Source organism: Pygoscelis adeliae, unplaced genomic scaffold, assembly GCF_000699105.1.
Source record: "Pygoscelis adeliae isolate BGI_AS28 unplaced genomic scaffold, ASM69910v1 Scaffold50, whole genome shotgun sequence".
In the NCBI taxonomy this organism is placed as follows: Eukaryota; Metazoa; Chordata; class Aves; order Sphenisciformes; family Spheniscidae; genus Pygoscelis; species Pygoscelis adeliae.
In genome coordinates this window covers 443,406-464,250 of record NW_008823963.1, presented here as the reverse complement: position 1 = coordinate 464,250, position 20,845 = coordinate 443,406, and the positions used below count along the sequence as shown (strand labels likewise).

Genomic DNA, 20,845 nt, shown 5'->3' with positions numbered 1-20,845 from the left:
TGAAGGAGTGAGGAGCCGCCCTGCCGAGAAGGACTTGGGGGTACTGGGGGATGAAAAGCTGGACAGGAGCCAGCAATGTGCGCTCGCAGCCCACAAGGCCAATCATATCCTGGGCTGCATCAACAGAAGCGTGGCCAGCAGGTCCAGGGAGGTGATTCTCCCCCTCTACTCCGCTCTCGTGAGACCCCACCTGGAGTATTGTGTTCAGCTCTGGGGCCCCCAACATAAGAAGGACCTGTTGGAGCGGGTCCAGAGGAGGGCCACGAAGATGATCAGAGGGCTGGAGCACCTCTCCTGTGAAGACAGGCTGAGAGAGTTGAGGTTGTTCAGCCTGGAGGAGAAGGCTCCGGGGAGACTGTATAGCAGCCTTCCAGTACCTGAAGGGGGCCTACATGAAAGCTGGAGAGGAACTTTTTACAAGGGCATGCAGTGATAGGACAAGGGGTAATGGCTTTAAACTGGAAGAGGGTAGATTAAGATTAGATACAATGAAGAAGTTTTTCACTGTGAGGGTGGTGAGGCACCGGAACAGGTTGCCCAGAGAAGTTGTGGATGTCCCATCCCTGAAAGCGTTCAAGGCTAGGCTGGATGGAGCTTTGAGCAACCTGGTCTAGTGGAAAGTGTCCCTGCCCATGGCAGGGGGGTTGGAACTAGATGATCTTTAAGGTCACTTCCAATCCAAACCATTCTATGATTCTATGGTAGCAGAGCTGGGAAACAAACTTAGCACTCTAAAACCAAAATGCCAGATTTTCTGAAGCCTAGGTACTGCTCTCATACTGACATCAGACATGAAATCATCTTCAAACAACCATATCTGCATGTGTAACTTCTGCAGACCTAAACAGGACGAGCGGCATGCCCTAAAGTCCCATGCCAACAGGACCTGAAAGCTGCTGTCTCTTAGTGCTTTATACAAGTTTTTTCCAGGCTCATGTTTTAAAGCAAAAAATAAAATTGTATCTCAAATTCATGTGATCTCCCTGAAAACAATCCACATTCTTCTACTTCCAGTGGAAATGAGGTAAGTTGCAAATCAACACTTCTGGAATGCATAAAGCTCATGCCTCCAGATTCTCAGGGAAGGGCACCACTGCTTGCTGAAAAGCAATGACCAACAGGTTTGTTTTCCCAAGCCGGTTGCAAGCTGCAGACATCCCCAGCATGCACAGATATCATACTTTCACTGAGACGGAGGCTCAGTCAACTGAATATGTGAATAAGATGTGACTATCTGAAAAGCAGCATAAAACATCCAAGGCTTACCAGAAGAAAATGTACGACATCTCCTCGACAAAATGCAAGCATGGGGTTCACAGAGTTCTGTACAGCCACGAAGTGCCATGCCAGAAGAGGGACACTAGAAGGGTCCATCTGTTAGACAAAAAGCACAGCCAGTATTTAAGGTACAGAAGGCAGAACCTCAGTTCCAGGACACATGCTGTTCATCAGCTGCTACTCACTGACTTTGCTATGTACACACACAGTCTGTAAAGCAATTTCCTGGTCTGCTGGCAGCTTAGCAGCAGCTTGTGGTCTTTGGTCCAGCCACATGGTTTAGGGGCAACGTGTGTCTCTTGGCAAAGTAGACAGCCAGTCAGAACAAAACCTCTGTCCTAGCTGCTTAACGTAGATCCAATCTCACATGGATTGATGGACTACAACAAGCTGCAGCTTGCTAGCAGCCTTATCTCCATTCTCCCAACCTAACATTGAAACAGGCTGCCCAGGGAAGTGGTTGAGTCCCCATCCCTGGAGATATTTAAAAGATGTGTAGATGAGGTGCTTAGGGACATGGTTTAGTGGGCATGGTGGTGTTGGGTTGACAGTTGGACTCGATGATCTTGAAGGACTTTTCCAACCTTAATGATTCTATCATTCTATGATCTGTTTTTTTATCAGTGTAGGTGGACCTAGCATTATGCAGGGACAAAAGATTAGGAGCAAAATCTTATGTGCTTTGACAGTTCATGTTTGCCTGAAGGTGTGTGTCTGTACCAGCTTCTTGCAATGAAAAGTGCTAACTGTGAGTGCTCCAGGAAATTCTGCTGTAAAATTTGGTACTAGGTAACGCTATGCTTGTGCAGATCATTGCAGCTTGATAATCCGCAGCCTGGAGAGCATCCCTTATGTGATTATCACTTGGGATGTAGGTTCATTTAAAGGTGTCTGGTGCACACTGCTTTACCTGGATTTTATCATGTCTCATGGCAGATGAAACAAGTGAGGTTTGTCCTATTTCTGTAGATTTGGCTAACATCAAGCTTAAAGAATATAAGGAAAGCTGTATCTGAGCAAAACGTAATACTGGACTTATTGTTTCAGAATCAGAATGGTCAACAAAATAGTAAAATAAAACATAGTCCCAGCAACAGAATTCCTTTTTAATGACTTCTGCCTTTATCACCTATAATTTTACTGTGGTGGTTTAGTCTGGAATCTGAAGTTAGTGAACTGTGATGTCTGTCATGGCTGCTTCCCTACTAGTTGTTTTTATAGGTTTTAGCCTCTCAAATATACTGTCTTATATTCCCCTCTTTTCAGAACTGGAAAAGCATGAAGGCCTTAAAAGATTGTTAATATTTGAAACATTTCCTGGGATAATGAGTTTTACTTCCAAACTACCTTTCTGACAGGAACAGGCTGGCACTTCAGTATTACCGGTTCATTCAACGTTGTTTTCTTGGCTTTGTGGTGTTTCACACATTATGCATCATAAAAAGTGTCATTTAAGTCAACTCTGATCTTAGGTTTTCAGTACGCAGCTGGTTCTCTATAGAGACCACAGGTGATACGCTAATCATGTCGTCTGCTCACATGTAATATAGTGCTTAAAATCTACCTCATCTTCTCTCGCTTCCTGCTGTTGTGGTTGGTGGGAACTGTTCTGCTTGATTCTTGTTTTCAGCTCTTAGGTTCCTCTTATGAAGACTGGTTGGAGTGCATTGTAATAGAGGAGGAGGATGGTTTCCCCTTCTTGAGGAGCTTCTGAACATGCTCTGGGGAAGAGAAGTATCCAGAAACTGCACTGTGGCAAGCAAAAGAATTGCAACAAGGTGCTGGGAGCATGTCTTCCACACAAATTGCAGTGAGAACTAGGGAACAGACAGCTGATCCTCAGGAAAGACTGAAAGAGCTTTCTTCAGTGTTGGAGGAGTTGGTCTATTTTCTGTCTGTCTTTCGTGTTTGTAGCATCAGAGAGTACTTGTTTAAGGCACGATCACTTTCTCTAAACAACGAATTCACTGTGAAATTGCTGACTGTGATAAAAGCTTGCTTATGCCTTTCACAGTTACCAAGCAGATAAAATACTCAAGCTCATCTGTACTGATGTCAGTGCAGGAGTGTTTGAAACAGTGGGTTCAGAATTCAAGGGGTGCTGGGTTATTCTGTATCAGCAGACACTTTTCTCAGTTGTGCCTTTCCGGTTTTTTTTGTCCCCCCCCCGGGGTGGGGTAGAGATGGGGAACTTTGAAGGGCTGGCTCTCATTCAAATTCCTCTGGTCTGATAAGCTTTTCCCTAGCAGATGGAGAGCAGGTGTATAGGCTTGTTTGATTCCATTGATCAACAATGTAGCAGTTACAGCAGTTAATGCAAAACATCACAGCTGATAAACCATTTCCCTTTCTAATATCCCCATGTGTACTGGCAACAGATATGAATACTTTCGTGTTATGGCTCAACCTGGATGTTGGGTTTTGTACGGGTTTTAAAAGGTGAGGAGAGAAATTGTTGTCTTCATTACTAGTTAAGTTAAAGAAGTCTTAACTTTCTATTCTATGATTCTAAGTCAAATGAGTTTTTTTGACAGTGAAAGAAGGATCAAGAACAAGTGTTTGCTGATGGAGACATGAAATTAGGAGGACTCAGCAAGCAAAGCAAAGAGATTTACAGTAGTAGAGTGCAGATATATTCTACTATTAGTGATGATGCAGTTTATTGAAGGTTAATAGTTGTGTCTTTGAATTAATATCATGGTCTTTAGCATCTATCTGTTTAGCCCATGTTTCATAAGTAGGAGATTCTGTCTGTTACTGCAATCACTTTGTAAATTGTGGTATAGTTTGATTACTGTCACTAAATCCTCCATTCAATGCAACCTTTAATTTACAGCAAACTTATGTTGCTCTATCTATTGAGACACACCCTCCCCCCCAGGGTGAAAAACTGTGTGCCTGCAATAGCGCTTATTAATTTGACCTGTTAAAGTTAACTGAGGATGGCAGAACAACTGCCTGTTATTGGTCATCATCACTTCAGGTGTGACAGATAGTAATTCTTATCAATAGTTTTGCGGTCCTTGCAATGTTTGGAGTAGGTGACATGGGAGGGAGTGCTACATGGAATACGCGTAGCCTGAAAGTTAAGAGTTAAATATTTTGAATTCCAAAATTTAATTTGAAGCAGATTGTAATCTACATGCTTTATTAGTGCATTGGTGCTGATGCTTAACACGTATGTGTTAAAAGGCATGAAAAAAATTCTGAAGAGGTACCAAAGTCTGAAAAATAATTGGAGAAACTGAAGCATTTATTGTCACATCAGCTGTTGTAAGCAAAAAGGAACAAGCCTAGAGCTTGTGTGGAATAAATTGTTAGCATGTCCTGTTACTGAAAAAGCATGCTGCTGTTTAACTGTCTGACTTCTGTGTTTTAGACTTCTTAAATTCTAGAATTTATCTCAAGCATTTCTTTTTTTTTTTTTCTTAAGGTATGAATTCAAATGCAATATACAAATAAAATAGTTGTTGCTGCATGTGTCTGTGAACTTAATTCTGTAGAGCATATTATAAAATATAACACTAGAAAAATTCTGGGTTCTGGGTAAGACTACTTACAATCTATCAGGAAAAAAATTGTGCTTAGGCTTTTGTCTAGGGTGTGCTCTGTTTATTTTAAGTTGCTGTGTGCAACCTTTCTTAAGATAATTATTTAGAGGTTCTAGCACAGGAATAGAAAACTTTGCCTCTTCTGATTCTGAAGAGAAAACCTGAAAAATAGAATTTCATTTTGGATAGGTGTCATTTTAGAGGATGATGCAATGTTAGGTAACCCTTCAGGAAAAAGTAAGCAATAAAATAATGGAAAAGATGTTAACTAAGTAATTCTTCAAGGTAGAATTTACATATGTTACTTAAAAAAACATTTAATGCAAAGTTCTATTGTCAGTGTTCATCACTGTTATGTACCTATCTGGTTTAATGGGACAAAGCCCAATGCTCCATTTTCTAGAATTCTAACACCAAAAATATTCTCTCTCTGTTTCGACAGGCCAGTTGGAATGCCAAAAATGGAAAAAGTTTACCTACATAACCCTAGCTCAGAAGAAACAATTACATTAGTATCAATATCTGCTACAACATCACATTTTCATGCATCATTTTTTCAAAATAGGGTAAGTTATTTTGCTTTCTCAAAATGAGCTTTTCCTTCCCCCTCTCCACCCTGAATGGGAGCTTGATTTCCCTCCCTTCTTTAAATAAGTTACTTACTGCAATAATCTAATATCTGTTAATAATATCTATCTAATTAATAATATCTATCTTAATACCTAAAAGTATTAAGATACTGCAGTTCTTGATCTCGTATCAGTTACCAAGCAAATTTGAACTGAGCACGGAAGCGCACACAAACCCTACTGGAAGAGAAGGAATGAAATATTGCATAGGAGTTCTGACTACGTTGGAAGTGTGTACTGTAGCTGATGGTTTAACAGCAGATCTCCTTTGCTGCTGAAGTGACTAAGTGTATGCTGCCTTAGAGCACATACAGGAACAAGCTGTTCTTATAATTTTTCTGAAAATTGTAAGTCCAGTGAAGTGGTGTTAGTGTGAAGCAGTCACTCCAACGCACTTGTAACTACTGCAGTCATGTTACAGGAACTTGCAAGTTAAAAAGTATGGTGTCAGCAGGGTTAACTCTTAACCACATTACTGTCAGACATAGTCCTCTGGTTTCAGTTTTGTCTGCAGGGCCTGTGGCTTAGCAGGGGCCATGTAAACACTAAAAACTTCAGAAAACCTGTCTATAAGCAACCTTTCTCACTTATGGAAGTCTTGTAGTAATTGCGTTTCTCCAATGTTCTGTAAACTGTCAGTTCAAAATACTTCTGTAATAAGCTGAACTCTAAGTTCAGAATTCAACATAAAAATTCAATTAAATATGATCCTGTGCTAGATAATAGTTGTAAAATACTGGTATTTTTATTATTTTGTTACACATTTTTATTTGTCTAAAACTTCTACTTTTTTTTTTTTCCCCAAATCTGCAGTAGACTTTCTAACTTCATTTTTCCATAAAGAACACACGGAGATCTTCTGTAGCACAAAAACTATTGTTCATCTGCAGGGTGGAATGTCTTCAATAAACAGTTTTGCTTATTCCTCCGCTTGCTTGCTTTTATTTTTTCCAGAAAATTCTTCCAGGAGGGAATACGTCCTTTGATGTAGTTTTCCTCGCAAGAGTAGTGGGAAATGTAGAGAACACTTTATTTATTAACACGTCTAATCATGGGGTATTTACTTATCAGGTAAGAGAATTACTCTTTCAGAAAAAGTTGTGAAGTGTGAATCACCCAGAGCAGTATCTGTTATGGCATGCTTAACCACCCAAGGATATTTGCACAATAGTGGTTTTTTTTTTTTATAAGCCCAGTTGAAGAAGTTTCCATCCTGGCTGCTTGTTGTAACACAGAGGTATGCCACTGTAAATACCTGTAAGCCAGATCGATTAAATTATGTAGGGTTTAATCCTCCCAACAGCTTTTTTGTGTGTTATTTTAGTGGCTCATTGCAGTGATCTAGCTCATTCTTCAGCTCTGTACTCATCTGATCCAGTGACAAGGCAGTGTTATTCATTAAGCTGGCAAAAAATTACTCACTTGAGATTCAGAAGGATAAAGCAGACAGATGAGGGAGTCTGAAAAGGGAGGGAAATCCTCTGGCTGAAAGAATATGACTCTTACCATGGCAATGTTTTGAAAACAACAACAAAAATGCTTCCCATATGGATAGTCTGTTCCATAATGGTATGATTAAAGGATATTTCACATCTTTTTAACCTTTAGCTGCTTTCTAGTGTTTCAGAGTATCAGAAAAAAAGATGGTATTTTGACTTCCTGTGTTCTCAATATGTCAGTGTAAGTAAGTAGTAGCTATGAGAAATACCCTTTAGCTGCAAACTAAACCAGTTTCTCTGTTTCAGTGTTTTAGCATGATGCTGGTTTTAAATCTTTGGTTAGAAGTATACTGTGAAGTTAATCGAAAAGGGTACTTGGTAGATTACTGAAATTGACACAGGTATGTTAGGCTCTGCAACAATTACATACAGCTACTTAAGCTTGTTTTTCTTTTTCTGAACCAGGTGTTTGGCATTGGAGTACCAAACCCCTATCGATTGCGCCCATTTATTGGGGCACGAGTTCCTGTAAATAGCAGTTTTTCTCCTATAATAAATATACATAACCCTCACAGTGAACCTTTGCAGGTGAGCCTAAGAGAAAACCATTAAATGCTCATTTATGTTTATGATATTAAACTGAAATTTTGTTTATTTTGTTACTTCTTAAAATTCTGTTTGAACTTTAAAGCAATTTGAGGCCAAGTCTTTCATATTATAAAAATGTTTTTCTGTTTAAATGCAAATCAGTTGTACTAGAAATTGTAGATTATGCTCACGGATCTCTTATTTGCTAAATTGAGGTTTTACTGTGAAATTTCCATTTTTAAAATGGTCATAATTACTGCAAAATAAAGAATTAAAGTTCACTGGTAATTAAGAAGAATAGTGAAGTAGTGAAATAGATCTTGTGCTTTTAATCCAGGCATGCCTCTTAGTTTCCTTCTGCTTGTTTTGCACAGCATAAGGTGTCTTTATGGTGTACCCTAGTATGTAATGTTGGCAAGCATTCTTATGTTAAGGCACAATTGATGTCTGTACCTAACCAAACAAGTAGATGAATAGTCCACTGATAAACGTGATCTGCTTCTGTTAAGTAAGTGATCCACAAACTGTGAAATGCTACAGAAAGCACATGAAGTGTAGCACTAGCAAATGGCTATATCATCATTAAAAGTGAATTTATAAGATACTCCAATGGTCAAATAGTTGCTAACCCATGGCATTGCACATTATAATACCTGATAACTAAAACAGGATCCCTTTAAAGTTGAATGCTAACATTTTCCTGTTACCCACCTCAGGTGGTAGAAATGTATTCCAGTGGAGGTGATCTCCATTTAGAGCTTCCAACAGGTCAGCAAGGAGGTACAAGGAAGCTATGGGTGAGTAGTCATGTCTTGCAGCATTCATTGTACTTCTTTGGGGAGGTTTTATTTTGGTATGATTTTAGGTTTTGGGGTTTTTTACCAACTTTTTTTCTTGTCGTGTAATCGTTAAAAATACCCCATAAAAATTGAAACAATAACAGGGACTGTTAATTGTATGGTAATAGGAATTGAAGGAAAGGTTTAATTCAAAGAAGCCATCTGTATTGAGCTGTGCTTTTTTGAAATGAGAGGAATAAGATGATTCCCAGTAGAATGAATTACACCTACCTAAGCATTCAGGATAACGTGGTCCTTCTGATGGCCTGTGAGCTGGATCTAACCCAGAGGAAAAATATACGGTGGTTTTGTTTTGGTTTGGTTTTCTTTTTTTTTTTTAAAAACTGAGAAAGTCCTTCCTGCAAATCACTATGAATGCACGCATGGGTTGAAAAAGCAGCTGAACAAACTTAGGGAAGAAGAATCTGTTAAGGACTACTAAATAAAACAGCAGTGTGTCTAGCTGCAATAAATCCCTAGATCATGAGTCAAGAGTGGCTGAAAACTGTTCTGGAAGATACTTCTACATGCATGCCCTGCAGTTAGTCTTTACTCTTCATGTCTGCTGCTGGAGATGGGCTAGTGGGTTGGATGGACTCACGGTCTACACAATCTATTTTGTTGTGTTCTTCACTTAATGTAGTTTTGAAGTGACACATGCTGATATCTCTAAGTGAAATAAATTTTAGAAGCATCCTGAAGGTAAAGTATTGGCTCCATGCTGTATATCACACTGTTGGTAATGTCCAACTAGATACAAAACATATTTTCCTCTTTAATTAGAATTATTCCTTTTTTGATGACTGGTTTTTGTCTGGCAGAGACTTTAGAGTCATTGGGCTCCAAAACTTGTCTCTTGCTCAAGTGTATCATTACAGTCACTGATGGTTACATCTGTTGTAATGAGTATAGCCAGGAAATTTCCAAGTGAGCTAAGAAGGCAATCTTAATTCCTGGCTTTTCCGGAGAAGGTCCATGAGAATGGCAGTATCTTAGCTTTAGATACAGAAGTTGCAAACAAGTAAGTATGAATACAGATCACAAGCATTTCAAAAAAATGCAGTGGAAAGAGTAAACAGATGCTGAGGGTTAGATGTAAACATTAAAATAGATTTTAAAAAATGAAGGTCCTTATGTTTTGACACAGTTTTAGTCAAGTGGCATTACTTCTAAAGATAGCCCTTTCCTTGTCAGAACTCAAGGGGAATGTTGAATTCTGTAGCCATTAGTAGGCATGTAACAAACATGTTAGAGCCACAAATAAAAGAAGATTTTTTTAAATGTCTGGTTTACTTCTAGTTCTGTTTCTTGAGCACGTAGCTTTTCAGCTTCTCTAGGCCAGGTTGCCAGTTAAAAGAATGATGACATGCATGTGAAAGCTTCCAGTGTATTGCATGGAAAGGCAGTTAGGTTAATATCTGGTTTTCATATCAACCACTGGTATTTTAAAACAATAAGGCAACTAGAAGAAATTAAACCAGTAGGAGAAAACACCCAGATATATCATTGTATTGGATATGTCAAGAGCTGCACTGCAGTTAGAAAAAGCTGCAAAGTAGAAGAAATTATTTGAAATATGGTGATGATACTTTCACATATGGATGTACATCATTGTCTAAAATTGTTTTGATGCCAAATGTTTGGATAATTGGATGAAGCAGTCTGCATATGCAGGAGTATTTTTGTAATCACTGTTCAAAGTTACTTCAGGGATCTGACAAACCTTGGATCCCTGGTTATACATATGGAAGAGTCAAATCACGTCCTTTGAAACATTAATGAATGGCTGTATTATGTTAGGTCTGTGAATAAGTGCGAAAACAGAACTTGAAAGCATCTTAGTTTAGGGACTCACCAAGTAGTAGCAGTTGAAACTAGTTACTTTGATATTCAACAGTTTTAAAAGAATACTTCTACAGTCATTGTGCCATGGAAAATATGGCTTGACCTCCAGAATGGATTGGTGTGAGTTTGTACTGCAGAAAGCACAGAAGAGATGTGTAAGACAATCAGCACCTATATGGATTATGTCCTGTACAGTTTCCTTCATCAAAAACACAAAAGAAAGAAGCTGTCAACTGAAACAACATCAATCGATGCAAGGGCTACTCATCAAAAATTCCTACTTTCTGCCATATTTATTTGCATTTAAAGTGGAAGAAGCTCCAAATTTCAAATCAAGGTTTTTATCTCAAAAAAAAAAAAAAAAAAAGAAGAAAAATCCAGTTCCCCAGCCCTTCTGTAATGTGATGGGAAAGAATATGCAATGTTAGTATTTCAACTATGGTTCTGAAGCTAGTCTTGTGCTGCAGCTGTGTCCAGCAAATACAGAAAGAGTTGTCTTTCAAACCCTGAGTGCCCACTGGAACTGATGGAATAGGCTTGGTACAGAAACTAAACACGTTTTGACTTTTTGCTGTAAATTACTTGGTGACTAATAAACCTGCAGCTCCACAAGCTTTTGGCTACGTGCAGTTCTGCGGTATTTGAATTTGTGTTTAGCACTGAAACTGTATGCCTTGTGTCTGCTTTGGAGAAAAAACAATTAGAATATGCAAAAACAATACTTGATGCTACTGCACTCAATAACATTTTTATGACTAGATTTTCTTTATTGGTAGATTCTGTCAATTTAGTCTCCTGTCTTTTTACCACAATTCTAATACATAAAACTTAATCAAGTGGGACGTGAAAGCCTTCTTGCATATACCTGTTTTTAATCATTGTCATATTAGGTGATTACAACTATCCTTACTAAATTTAGTGGTAAGTTTAATAACATGCAGCCGCTATTGCAGCTTTTTCTCTTAATACAATTATACTCAGTGCTTCTATTGTAATTTTTTGGTGTGGCAGCTTTTTTTGTAATTACTGCACTCTCATAGATGTGCTTTGATTATTTATCAGGAAATACCTCCCTATGAAACAAAAGGAGTGATGAGAGCCAGCTTTTCTTCAAGAGAAGCAGATAATCATACAGCCTTCATTAGAATAAAAACAAATGCCTCAGACAACACAGAATTTATCATTCTCCCTGTTGAAGTAGAAGTTACAACAGGTTTGTAGAAAAGTGGTTTGGGATTTTTTTGTTCAATTTTTTTTGTGTGTGTGGTTTTTTTTAAGTTATTCAGCTTAATTAACTTTTAGTGTAATAAGAAAATGGTAATTTTTCTTTTTGTTTCTTAAAGCGCCAGGAATCTATTCATCAACAGAAATGCTAGATTTTGGTACACTACGAACTCAAGGTAAACTATACTTCAGGTCTCCAAGTATTTATAAGGAGTAGGGTGGGGAGGGGAAAGCCCAGTTATCTTTGTACTATTCAGGGTTGCTTGTGGAATGATGCTTTTTAAAAGCCAGAGTTTCGAAAGCAGGATAACAATGTGTTGCAACAGTGCACAAATGTATTCACCTGCAAGTGTATTTGAGATGTGTACAAGCAAACAGTAGTTTGCACATCCAGTTATAAGTCTAGTAATAACATTAGTCTTACACAGTTGCGCATGGCTTAGTCTGAAAACCATTGTCAGTTTACTTAATTTGTGAACTTGTTTTGGAAGACTGCTTTACATCTGCGTAAGTTTTAATAATTGTCAGACACAGGGAATAGTGAAAGTGTGCAAACTTAATCAAATTTGTTACTTATGATAAGGTCTTTTTTTTCTGAAGTGCTACTTACACATTTGTGCCTAGCATTTTACATTTTAAATTAATATTGTTTAGTGAATTAAAAAAATTATATATATGGCAGAAAGTAGTAAAACTGAAGGTAACTTTGAAACTGTAAAAGGGACTCATTACTGAAGAAAAACAGCATATATCTTCTTTCAACTAAAAAAAGGTAGTTTCTGCAGTACTTTTCCTCAAAACTTACTTAACATGTAAAGATTTTTAAATAAGATCAGTTTCTGCTGAATATTGGTGCATCTGGCAAACTCATTCATTGTAGTATTTTTAGCCTGTTCATTTTTTAATGTGTTAGAAATACGAGTGGTTAGCTGAAGCAAGTAATACCTACTAATGCACAAAAATGCAGTTTTTAAGTGTGTTAGATTCTTGGGACTAGCTATTTTGACTGGCTGTACTGTCATGTTAGTCTTAACTTTTTAATACTGAACAATAGTAGATTTATATGAGAAACCAGCTAGTGCAGATGATTTTGTATAAGGTTCTTATGTTAAAATAGCCTAATGGCCAGGTGTGTTTTTTGTTCTTTAACAGATCTGCCAAAAATTTTAAATCTGCATTTATTAAATTCAGGAACAAAAGATGTGCCAATTACAGTAAGTTTTATTTCCTTTCAATTTGAAACTTTCTACTTGGATTTACTCTCTCATAAAAATTGATCATTCACAGGTTCACCATGTAGTGTTTAGAATGAGAAACTAGGTGATGTGTGACTGAAAACATAACTTAATAGTAAGATAAATAATCTATATGCATGGTAAAATTCATTTGCTTCATAGCCTTCTTTGAACGGCTGTTTCAGCATTTATAGGCTGTGCCTGCAATATCTGAGCCTCTGGAAGCTTTTATACTTGAGAACAGTAACTCCTGTTCAGTGAACAAGAGATTAATGCAGAGTCTGTGGGATTCTTTGTCCTCATCACACGCTCCATGAGAGTGTATGAAGCAGTTGCCCAACATAATCTTTTAAGATGAGCAAAGAGTAGCTTTCAAGAGCAGACTGTAAAATGACCCTTGTTTTCTTGAGGTTATCTGCTTTGTAGCTTGAAATAAGAAAAAGCCTGCAAGCACTCCAGAGCCCTTTCCAGTGAGATCACTGCAGCTGCACACAAAGTGCAGCCAGCTTCAGAATTCTAGGTTTTGGATTTTCTACTTTCTGTTTTTATTACAGAATTTTGGCTCTAGTCTGGTAGTGCGCCTTTGTTCATTCATACCTTTTTCCTGTGTAATTTTTCTCATTGCCCACTATTTTCCTCACTTCTTCCTTCTCCCCTTCCTGTCTTCCTTGTTTTCCAGATTTAGTTGTATAGCTAGCTATACCTTGTCCCAGTGCACTTCAGAAAGTGTTGAGGTGTTGAAAAGAAACAGAGGAGCCAGAAGAATGACTGAAGGATTGGCAAAGGTTTCTTACTGAGCTCTTGGAGAGCACTTCTGTGTTTCTAAAGCTTATAGCTGTAACTGTAGGGAATAGTATTTTAATATAGAGGTCTAACAAAAACTTAAGATACTGGAAACTGAGGCTAGATGAATTTAAACTAGAAACAGGACACATTTTTAGTAATGAGATAATAGTACATTGCAATGCTTGCTAAGTTGTTGTTCACTAATAATTTTCAAGTCGAGAGAAACTCACGGTGTAGTACAAACAGAATTTAATTCATCAAAGTCCTAAAGCTTATTGCATTAATGAGCTCAGATGATTCTATAAGGTCTCTTGTAGCCTTGTAAGCTATGAACCAGCTTCCATGGAGGATTTTTATTTAAAAAAAGACCTATATATGATTTTTACAATCAGAGGGTTGGTAAATTTATTAAATTATTTTTACAGCTATGTCTGCTGTGTTACATCATGTCCATCTTCTTAGATTTGCCAGGTTTTTGGCATAGGGACAGGTTTTTTGGTGTTTTTTTTTTTTTTAAGTGTGTAATATACTTCCTGAGTACAATGCAAATAACCATATATTCAAACAATCAGTATAATTTCTAATATCTGATAACGTAGTACCTGATTCATAATCCTCCATTAAAAAAAAAAAAAACCTACCCATTTTCTTTAAGCTATGTTTTTTGGACTGTAGGCTATAGACCATAGAATGAGGTCTAATGGAAGGCTATCATTTGATAACCATTATACGTGTCATGACAGAACTTTTCCAGATGATTGTTCTTTTACAGTGTATCAAAGCAGTAAATTTGGTGGTCTTAAAGCCTTTAGGACTCACTTGCAATGATAAAGTTACCACATAGGTCTAGATATGATGTATTTTTCAGTGTCACATATGGCACATCAAGTCAATTGTTCTTCACAACAAAGCTGTGCCTTAATGAGAAGTTTGTAACCGTTCCAGCAGTTGAAGCACTGTGTGAATTTCTGCTGCTGTGCCAGTCAAGGAATTTCAAAGTGGTAAGCAAGAGTAAAGGATTTTTGGAAGGAACCTGGTGAATAGCTTACTTCTAGGAAAGCTTGAGAAATGGATTTTTGACCCTTTAGAGCTAGGGTTTAAAAGCAGTGAGACAGAGCTCTGTGACAAATTTCATTTTAATGTCAGAAGAAAAGGCCAAGGCTATATTTAGTGTATATTTAAGCTGGGTGCTGGAGGAACTAAATATCTTCAGGTCATCTGTGTATGAGAGACTGCTAATACTGTTGCCAGAGTTGTAGTTGTTCTGCCTTTAAGTTCTTAGTCATGCTGTGGTCCAACAAATTGGTTGAGAAGGATAAGAGCGAGTCACTTGACTTTCTTTTTTGAGTTCTAAAACTCTTTATAAAAACTTCCTTCATTACATTTTGTAGGGTTTTCTCCATTATTAGGGAGAATCATGTCTATTTCATGACTGGATGAACTGTTGTCATGCTGCAACAATTAAGCCATGCTGTCAAAAATCTAGTAAATGTAGATTGTTGAACACTTTTATCCCTTCTCTAGAATGAAAATTTTGTGTTTCCTTAAGGCAGTTTAAGCCCATTTGATTGCTAAAAGCAAAGGCACACTTTAAAATTTGAGCTCCTGATCATGTTTGATGCATAAAGAACCTGGAACTAAAGGACAGCCATATATTGAAGCTGAGTTCTATCAGTTTGAAAATAAAAGTTTCTGTATAAGAAAGTATTTACTTACTTCTGTCACAATTCACATACTTTACAATAGATGTTTTTTTTTTTCTTTTACGAACCTGCGAGAAGTAGTTTACTTCTGTGTTATGTTTTCAGTCGGCACATTTGAGTGCATGCGTCTCAAAGTTATCAAGGAAATCTAGTAGCAGTTTATTCCATGGCTGTTCTGGATGGTGCTTTATGGTGAAAGTGAACTTTCATTAGTTGGGTGTGTCCCTGTTTAAACTGAAGGCCAAGTTATTACTGACAAAATAATTGTGTCTGTAGAAGCAAATAAATCAGTACAGAGGTGACACTAATGGAACCAGCCTTAGTCTGCTGCCTGTAGCCACAGGGCTTGTTCCTCTTGCAGCAGGGTAGCTGTGTCTTTACTATCTGTAAGCAAAGGTCTACAGCCTGCTCAGTCTTCAGAGCAATATGCTAGGTGGACAAGACAAAACTATGCTTGGGAGCTTGTTGACAGGTAAACAGTATGGATGAACATGTGCCAGTGTTTCAACCCATACTCTTCTCCTCTTTAGTTCATTAGAATAGGTATAGCCTGAGAGTCCTTAAACCTTTGAAGTCTTTCTCAATAAATGCTGCAATAGCACAAAGCTTTCTCCCCCCCTGTGTTCTCTAGAATATTTTAATGTCCTCATTTTCTGCTCTTATGCTAAATATTGACTGTATCTTCGTAGAGCGGGGTCAGGAATCTTGACTGGGGCACTCTATGGGAGACCCATGTCTTAATGAAGCATGTCTATTTTAAATTCTTCTTCCCCACAGAAGTTGCTGTCAGGCCATTTTCTGAGAAAATTGGTGGTATTAGATTCTCGATGGAACTTGTTTTGCATGTTTTCTCATGACCTGTCCATATTTGATGATTCTTAAGGCACATCTCGGGACAAGTTGTGCTTGGGCTTTATTTGAAATAGGTTAAAATTTGAGGGAAGTGAAGTTGAAAGGATTCTTAAGGGTGTTTGTTTTTCCTTCAGTTGTCTTAATTCTGTATTTCCTTTTATAACATGTAATCAAGCAACAAATGAGAAATGTGCGTGATGTAGTTAAGAAATTTTCAACAAAGCAGTGCTAAATTCCTTCCTTAACTAAATTCATTAGCTGTAGACATTTTGAGTAAATACATCTAGGTTTCTTACCCCTGTGGTTTAAGAGATCCATCTCTGAAATCTGCCATTTTTCTGGCAACAGGCTTGTCCTTTTGAATAGTTCTGATTTCATTTAGTAAATCAAATCAGCATTATTTCAAACTTAAATAAAAAAAATAGCCTTTTGCATGAAAAGAGCTACTAGAAATGGTTATCCTTTCTGCCATGCAAAAGCTATGAACTTGATTACAGCTTTGGTTTCATGTGCTTTAAGAGGTTTTTTTTAAAGACACCTCAAGATCTCAGTTTTGTAGTATGGATTTCATTAGAAGAAAATTGTGATAATTGCGAATTGACTCCTGAAGAGAAATAGCAAATATCTGCACCACGTGTATGCGGATGGTTGACAAAGGTCAGTACTATAAATCCAAAATACAAAACTTATAGTTAAGCTAACAGAGATTATTCATTAGCTGCAGGAGCGGTATGCTTGTTTCCTTTAAGGATCATGTGGCCTGCAGAACTTATGTATGTATGATTTTATGGCTTTAATTTACAATCAAGGACAGCTTACCTTGGAAGAACTGTAATTGGCTTGTACCACTAGCTGTCTGCCTTGCTCCTCTCTGACCAAGAAAGGCTCAGCTGCTTATGAAGCAGGTGCTAAACCTCTGCAGCCCAGCATAAGGTAAACCAGTACTCATTTTGGTTTCCTTAATACAGCATCCTGTAATTTGCAGTAGCTTAACAGCTGCTACATAAGCAGCTGAGCTGTTCTTACAGCAGGAGAAGACAGCTGGGAAGGAGGAATCACGGCAGCCATCCTAATTTTAAGCAAAACAAGGATAAGAGCATTTAAATGCTCAATGCCCAGTTTCTCTCCATGGAATCTAGATAGAGAGTTTGCTAGCAATCTTTATAGAGTCTTCAGATACTGACGTGGAATCCATAATCCTGCTGCATAGCAATGAGAATCTATACAAATCAGCTCTGGCTAATAACTGACACAATTGCTGTTCCAGTAATGCCCAATTCGCATTTTCCATTTAGTTTAAAACAGTAATCCTCAGACACAAGAGGTGATGTTGGTATAGAATGAGTGTCATCTCACATTTACAAAACTGTTCTCTACACAGTTAATAATTTATTTTTTTTTCCTGTGGCAGCTCTGCAGACTTAGCATGGGATCAGAGACAAGGTAGATGTCTGTATCATCACCAGTGATTACACAAGTCAGTTAACAGCTTTGTTAATGAGCGCACCAGAAGCAAACAGTCTAGCTATTGTAACCCTGCAGCATTAAGAATAAAAAATAAATCTTTATTTAAATAAAGCTTGTTTTCTATTTTATTAACGTGTTTCTGTCCATACTGTCACTTCATCCAACGTTCCCCAGGAGAAGTCTCTATGGCCCACTTTCCTGCATACTGACTCAGTAATTTGCAGGACCTGGAAAAAATTCTAAAGCCTCTTATAATGCTGCTTTGTTATAGGAAAGACAGACCTGTAAGAACTCAGCCAAAACTAGTTGCTGTTGTATCACTTTGAAGGACACGTGAAGGCTGTACAGTATGTTAACAATGATAAGTTTACAGGTGCTTCATATTTTGATTGTTTGCAGAGTGTTAGACCTACACCACAGAACGAAGCTATAACAGTACATTTCAAGCCAGTTACGTTAAAAGCCTCTGAAAGTAAATATACCAAAGTTGCAAGTATTAGCTTTGATGGTAAGTACTGCTCCTCTCTTCTTAGAACTTGTCAAGTGCTTCTTAGAACTTACTGAAACTTCATGAATTATTTTCCACTCTCTTAACAAAATGTTATTTGTAATTTTGAGAAGGAAATTTTCCTACCTGGAAAAGGCTTACAGTTCTTCTAACTTGTTATTTCTGAAGGGATCGTCTCTGATCATAATCAGCAAGTAACTTAGACTGGTAAATACTGATGAGAAGAGAAGGAATTCTTAAGCAGTCTTCTATGTGTGTATATAAAAATTGAACATCAGATTTCTATTAAACATAAGCAAGATTCTTATGTTAAGACACAGATGATTTAAAATGTATTGTTAGTCTAAATAGGCGTTTGTTTTTGAGGAATCCTAACAAACCAGGACGTGTTCCTCACCGTAATATATATTAGAGGCGAGTATATCCCTTGGATTGCCCTTCGATCCTTCCAAAGTTTAAAAAAGAATCCGAAGTCTTATTTCTAAAAAAATACATTTTACGTTGGAATGCCCATGGAAATAGGGCTCTGTTATGCTCTTGAGAACCTTACTGTGAAAGTTGGCTTATTTCATTTTGCTATCTTGAATTCATATTAAAGAAAAAGGGAGATGAAGGTGGAAAAACCTTTTACTGGTACCTTTCCTACAAAGATATGTTATGTATGCTGATACTGACTTTCATGTATATCTTTATGAAAGAAGTTTTGGGTCATTTCCCTCCTGCATGGTATGACTGTAAATATGCTGACATTTTGTAGAAAGGCACCTCCACTTTTTATAGAGATTTTAATCAATTGTCAGAATGCTGTTGACCTATTCGGATGTTACTGCTTTAAGATACCCGTTGGTGCTCTAAGTCTCTCTGCTGGGATTGCTTAGAAATGGAAGTTTATAGATGCAATGTTTTTCATTTCAGGTAGACATAATTTTAGAAGTTGCACGGTAGGAGAGGAGAGGATTGATTTTTATTATTATAATTTCTTGATTGGCACTTTAGATTTTTAATAGCTTACAGTTTGTAAAATGAGTGAAGTATGTTTTAGCCTACAAATAAATTCTGAAATAGCTGAACTCTGTCAACCTGAGGTGGTAATATGTTCAGATTTTGAAGCTGGAGGGGATTGTTATATAAGGACCTACTGACTAACATACAGTAGATCTTGGAAGGAATGGTAGTTGGGGAAGAATACCCAGCCAAGCTGCTTAATGTGTTTAAGGGATTGACTTGGTGAATTCTTTTCAGTGAAGCAGCCAGCCCTAAATATTTGCTGTTTCAGCTGTCCTAATACATGCAAGGGCTTTAGAGGCCGGTGGTTTCTCCTAACTAGTATTTGAATCCTTTGGCTTTTCTGGCAGGATAACATAGCTTTTCTGTGATCTTGGAGCAGGCCTGTGAGCTTTGTTATTTAGGCTTGTGTAGTTTGGGTTCTTACGTGGATTCTGATTCTATTTCTGTGAAGTTTAGCATGTCTTCAATTTCTTCGTTATTACAAAGTTGCTGCATTCCTGGCCCAAAGTCCTGCTCGACTGGTAGTTCTAAGGGAGGAGCCCAGCCATTTCAAGTTTCTGTTCTGTTAGTGGAGGGATAGGTGTATTCCGTACTCTTTAAGTAGGGAATTCAGCTCTCCTGGGATCTGAATTATCCTCTGGACATGCCCAAGTTATTTGTTTGACAGGAACAACCACGTTTCCCTATTGTAGATAAGCTTACTAACTCAGGCAGGTCAACTAACTGGTTTTAAGGGGGAGGAATTCAGAACTCGGATCTCTTACTTCCGAGATTTATTCCATGTCAGTTGCTTATTGAAATTTCCTTAAGATCCATTTTTCTTTTCCGTGATACTTCATCTCTGGGCTTGCTCTGTGCTTTTATTCTTCCACTCATGCTAGTCTAACGTAATGGATCTTTTTTTTTGTCTGCTTTAACAAACTTCTTATGTTCTTGTGTGTACAGCATCAAAAGCAAAAAAAGCATCACAGTCTTCTGGGAAAATAACTGTTAAGGCGAAAGAGAAGAGCTACTCCAAACTTGAAATACCGTATCAAGCAGAAGTGTTGGATGGGTAAGCTTACAGTAGTTGAAAGTAGTTTCAAAAACTAAATGCGGTAAATTAGCTGATGTGGCAGGGAATTTAGCCTTTTTAGGGGGAGAGGGGGATATAAAGAGATGATGCCCAAGTTTTCTGAATCTGGAGCTCATTTAGAACTACAGTTACTTGTTTGAATTTTTCTGTTTTTACACTAGTAGATGAGGTAGTCTTAGTAATGCATACGTTGGTTTCAAGGCTTGGGTTCGAAGTGACCTTAGTGAGTTTTTTTTCAGAACAGTTGAAGGCTGCAGATGAGACATTTGAAAAATGCAGTATTGGAAATTTTTCCAGTTTTGCATTTGCTGTTCTATCACTATATGAAGTAAGGGTAGAGAAAGTATTTTTGGTTTTAAGCAACACTTTGGAAGAACTGCCAGTGCTTCCTTATTTTTTGTTATTCATTTACAAAGTATGGCTAAGTTGACTTTAAAATTATTGTTGAAATGAGGTGCTACTTTATCAACAGAACTCACAGAGTATTTTAAAGGCAAACAAACTAAACCTCATCTATCAGAACTTTTCTGCTGCAGATGCCTGATTTGGTTAATAAGGAATATGCGTGATTTGCAAACTATCTTAATACTTCAACACATCTTTTTAGTCCTCCTAATATGCTGATTCACATATTTTCTTATCTTGTTTGAATTACTTAATTGTCAATGTCCCTGCAGTGCTGCTAATATAGTTTCAGCATGCAGTGGGTTATGTACGTTTTTCACTGTTGGATTGAATAAATTCTAGTCTTCCGTGTCAGAAAAACACTTTATGTTTAAGGAAAGTCTTTATTTTTCTCATACTGTTTTCTTTTAATA

General features: G+C 37.5%; 1 protein-coding gene across 1 annotated transcript in view; it reads left to right on the top strand.

Annotated features, from left to right (window-relative positions):
- Positions 1–20,845, top strand: part of TMEM131 (transmembrane protein 131) — a 78,603-nt gene that overhangs the window by 20,237 nt on the left and 37,521 nt on the right. The window contains 9 exon segments of the mRNA XM_009323751.1: positions 5,272–5,395; positions 6,413–6,529; positions 7,363–7,485; positions 8,202–8,282; positions 11,232–11,382; positions 11,513–11,569; positions 12,546–12,607; positions 17,836–17,944; positions 19,898–20,006. Of these exon segments, the coding sequence (XP_009322026.1) occupies positions 5,272–5,395; positions 6,413–6,529; positions 7,363–7,485; positions 8,202–8,282; positions 11,232–11,382; positions 11,513–11,569; positions 12,546–12,607; positions 17,836–17,944; positions 19,898–20,006 (933 nt within the window).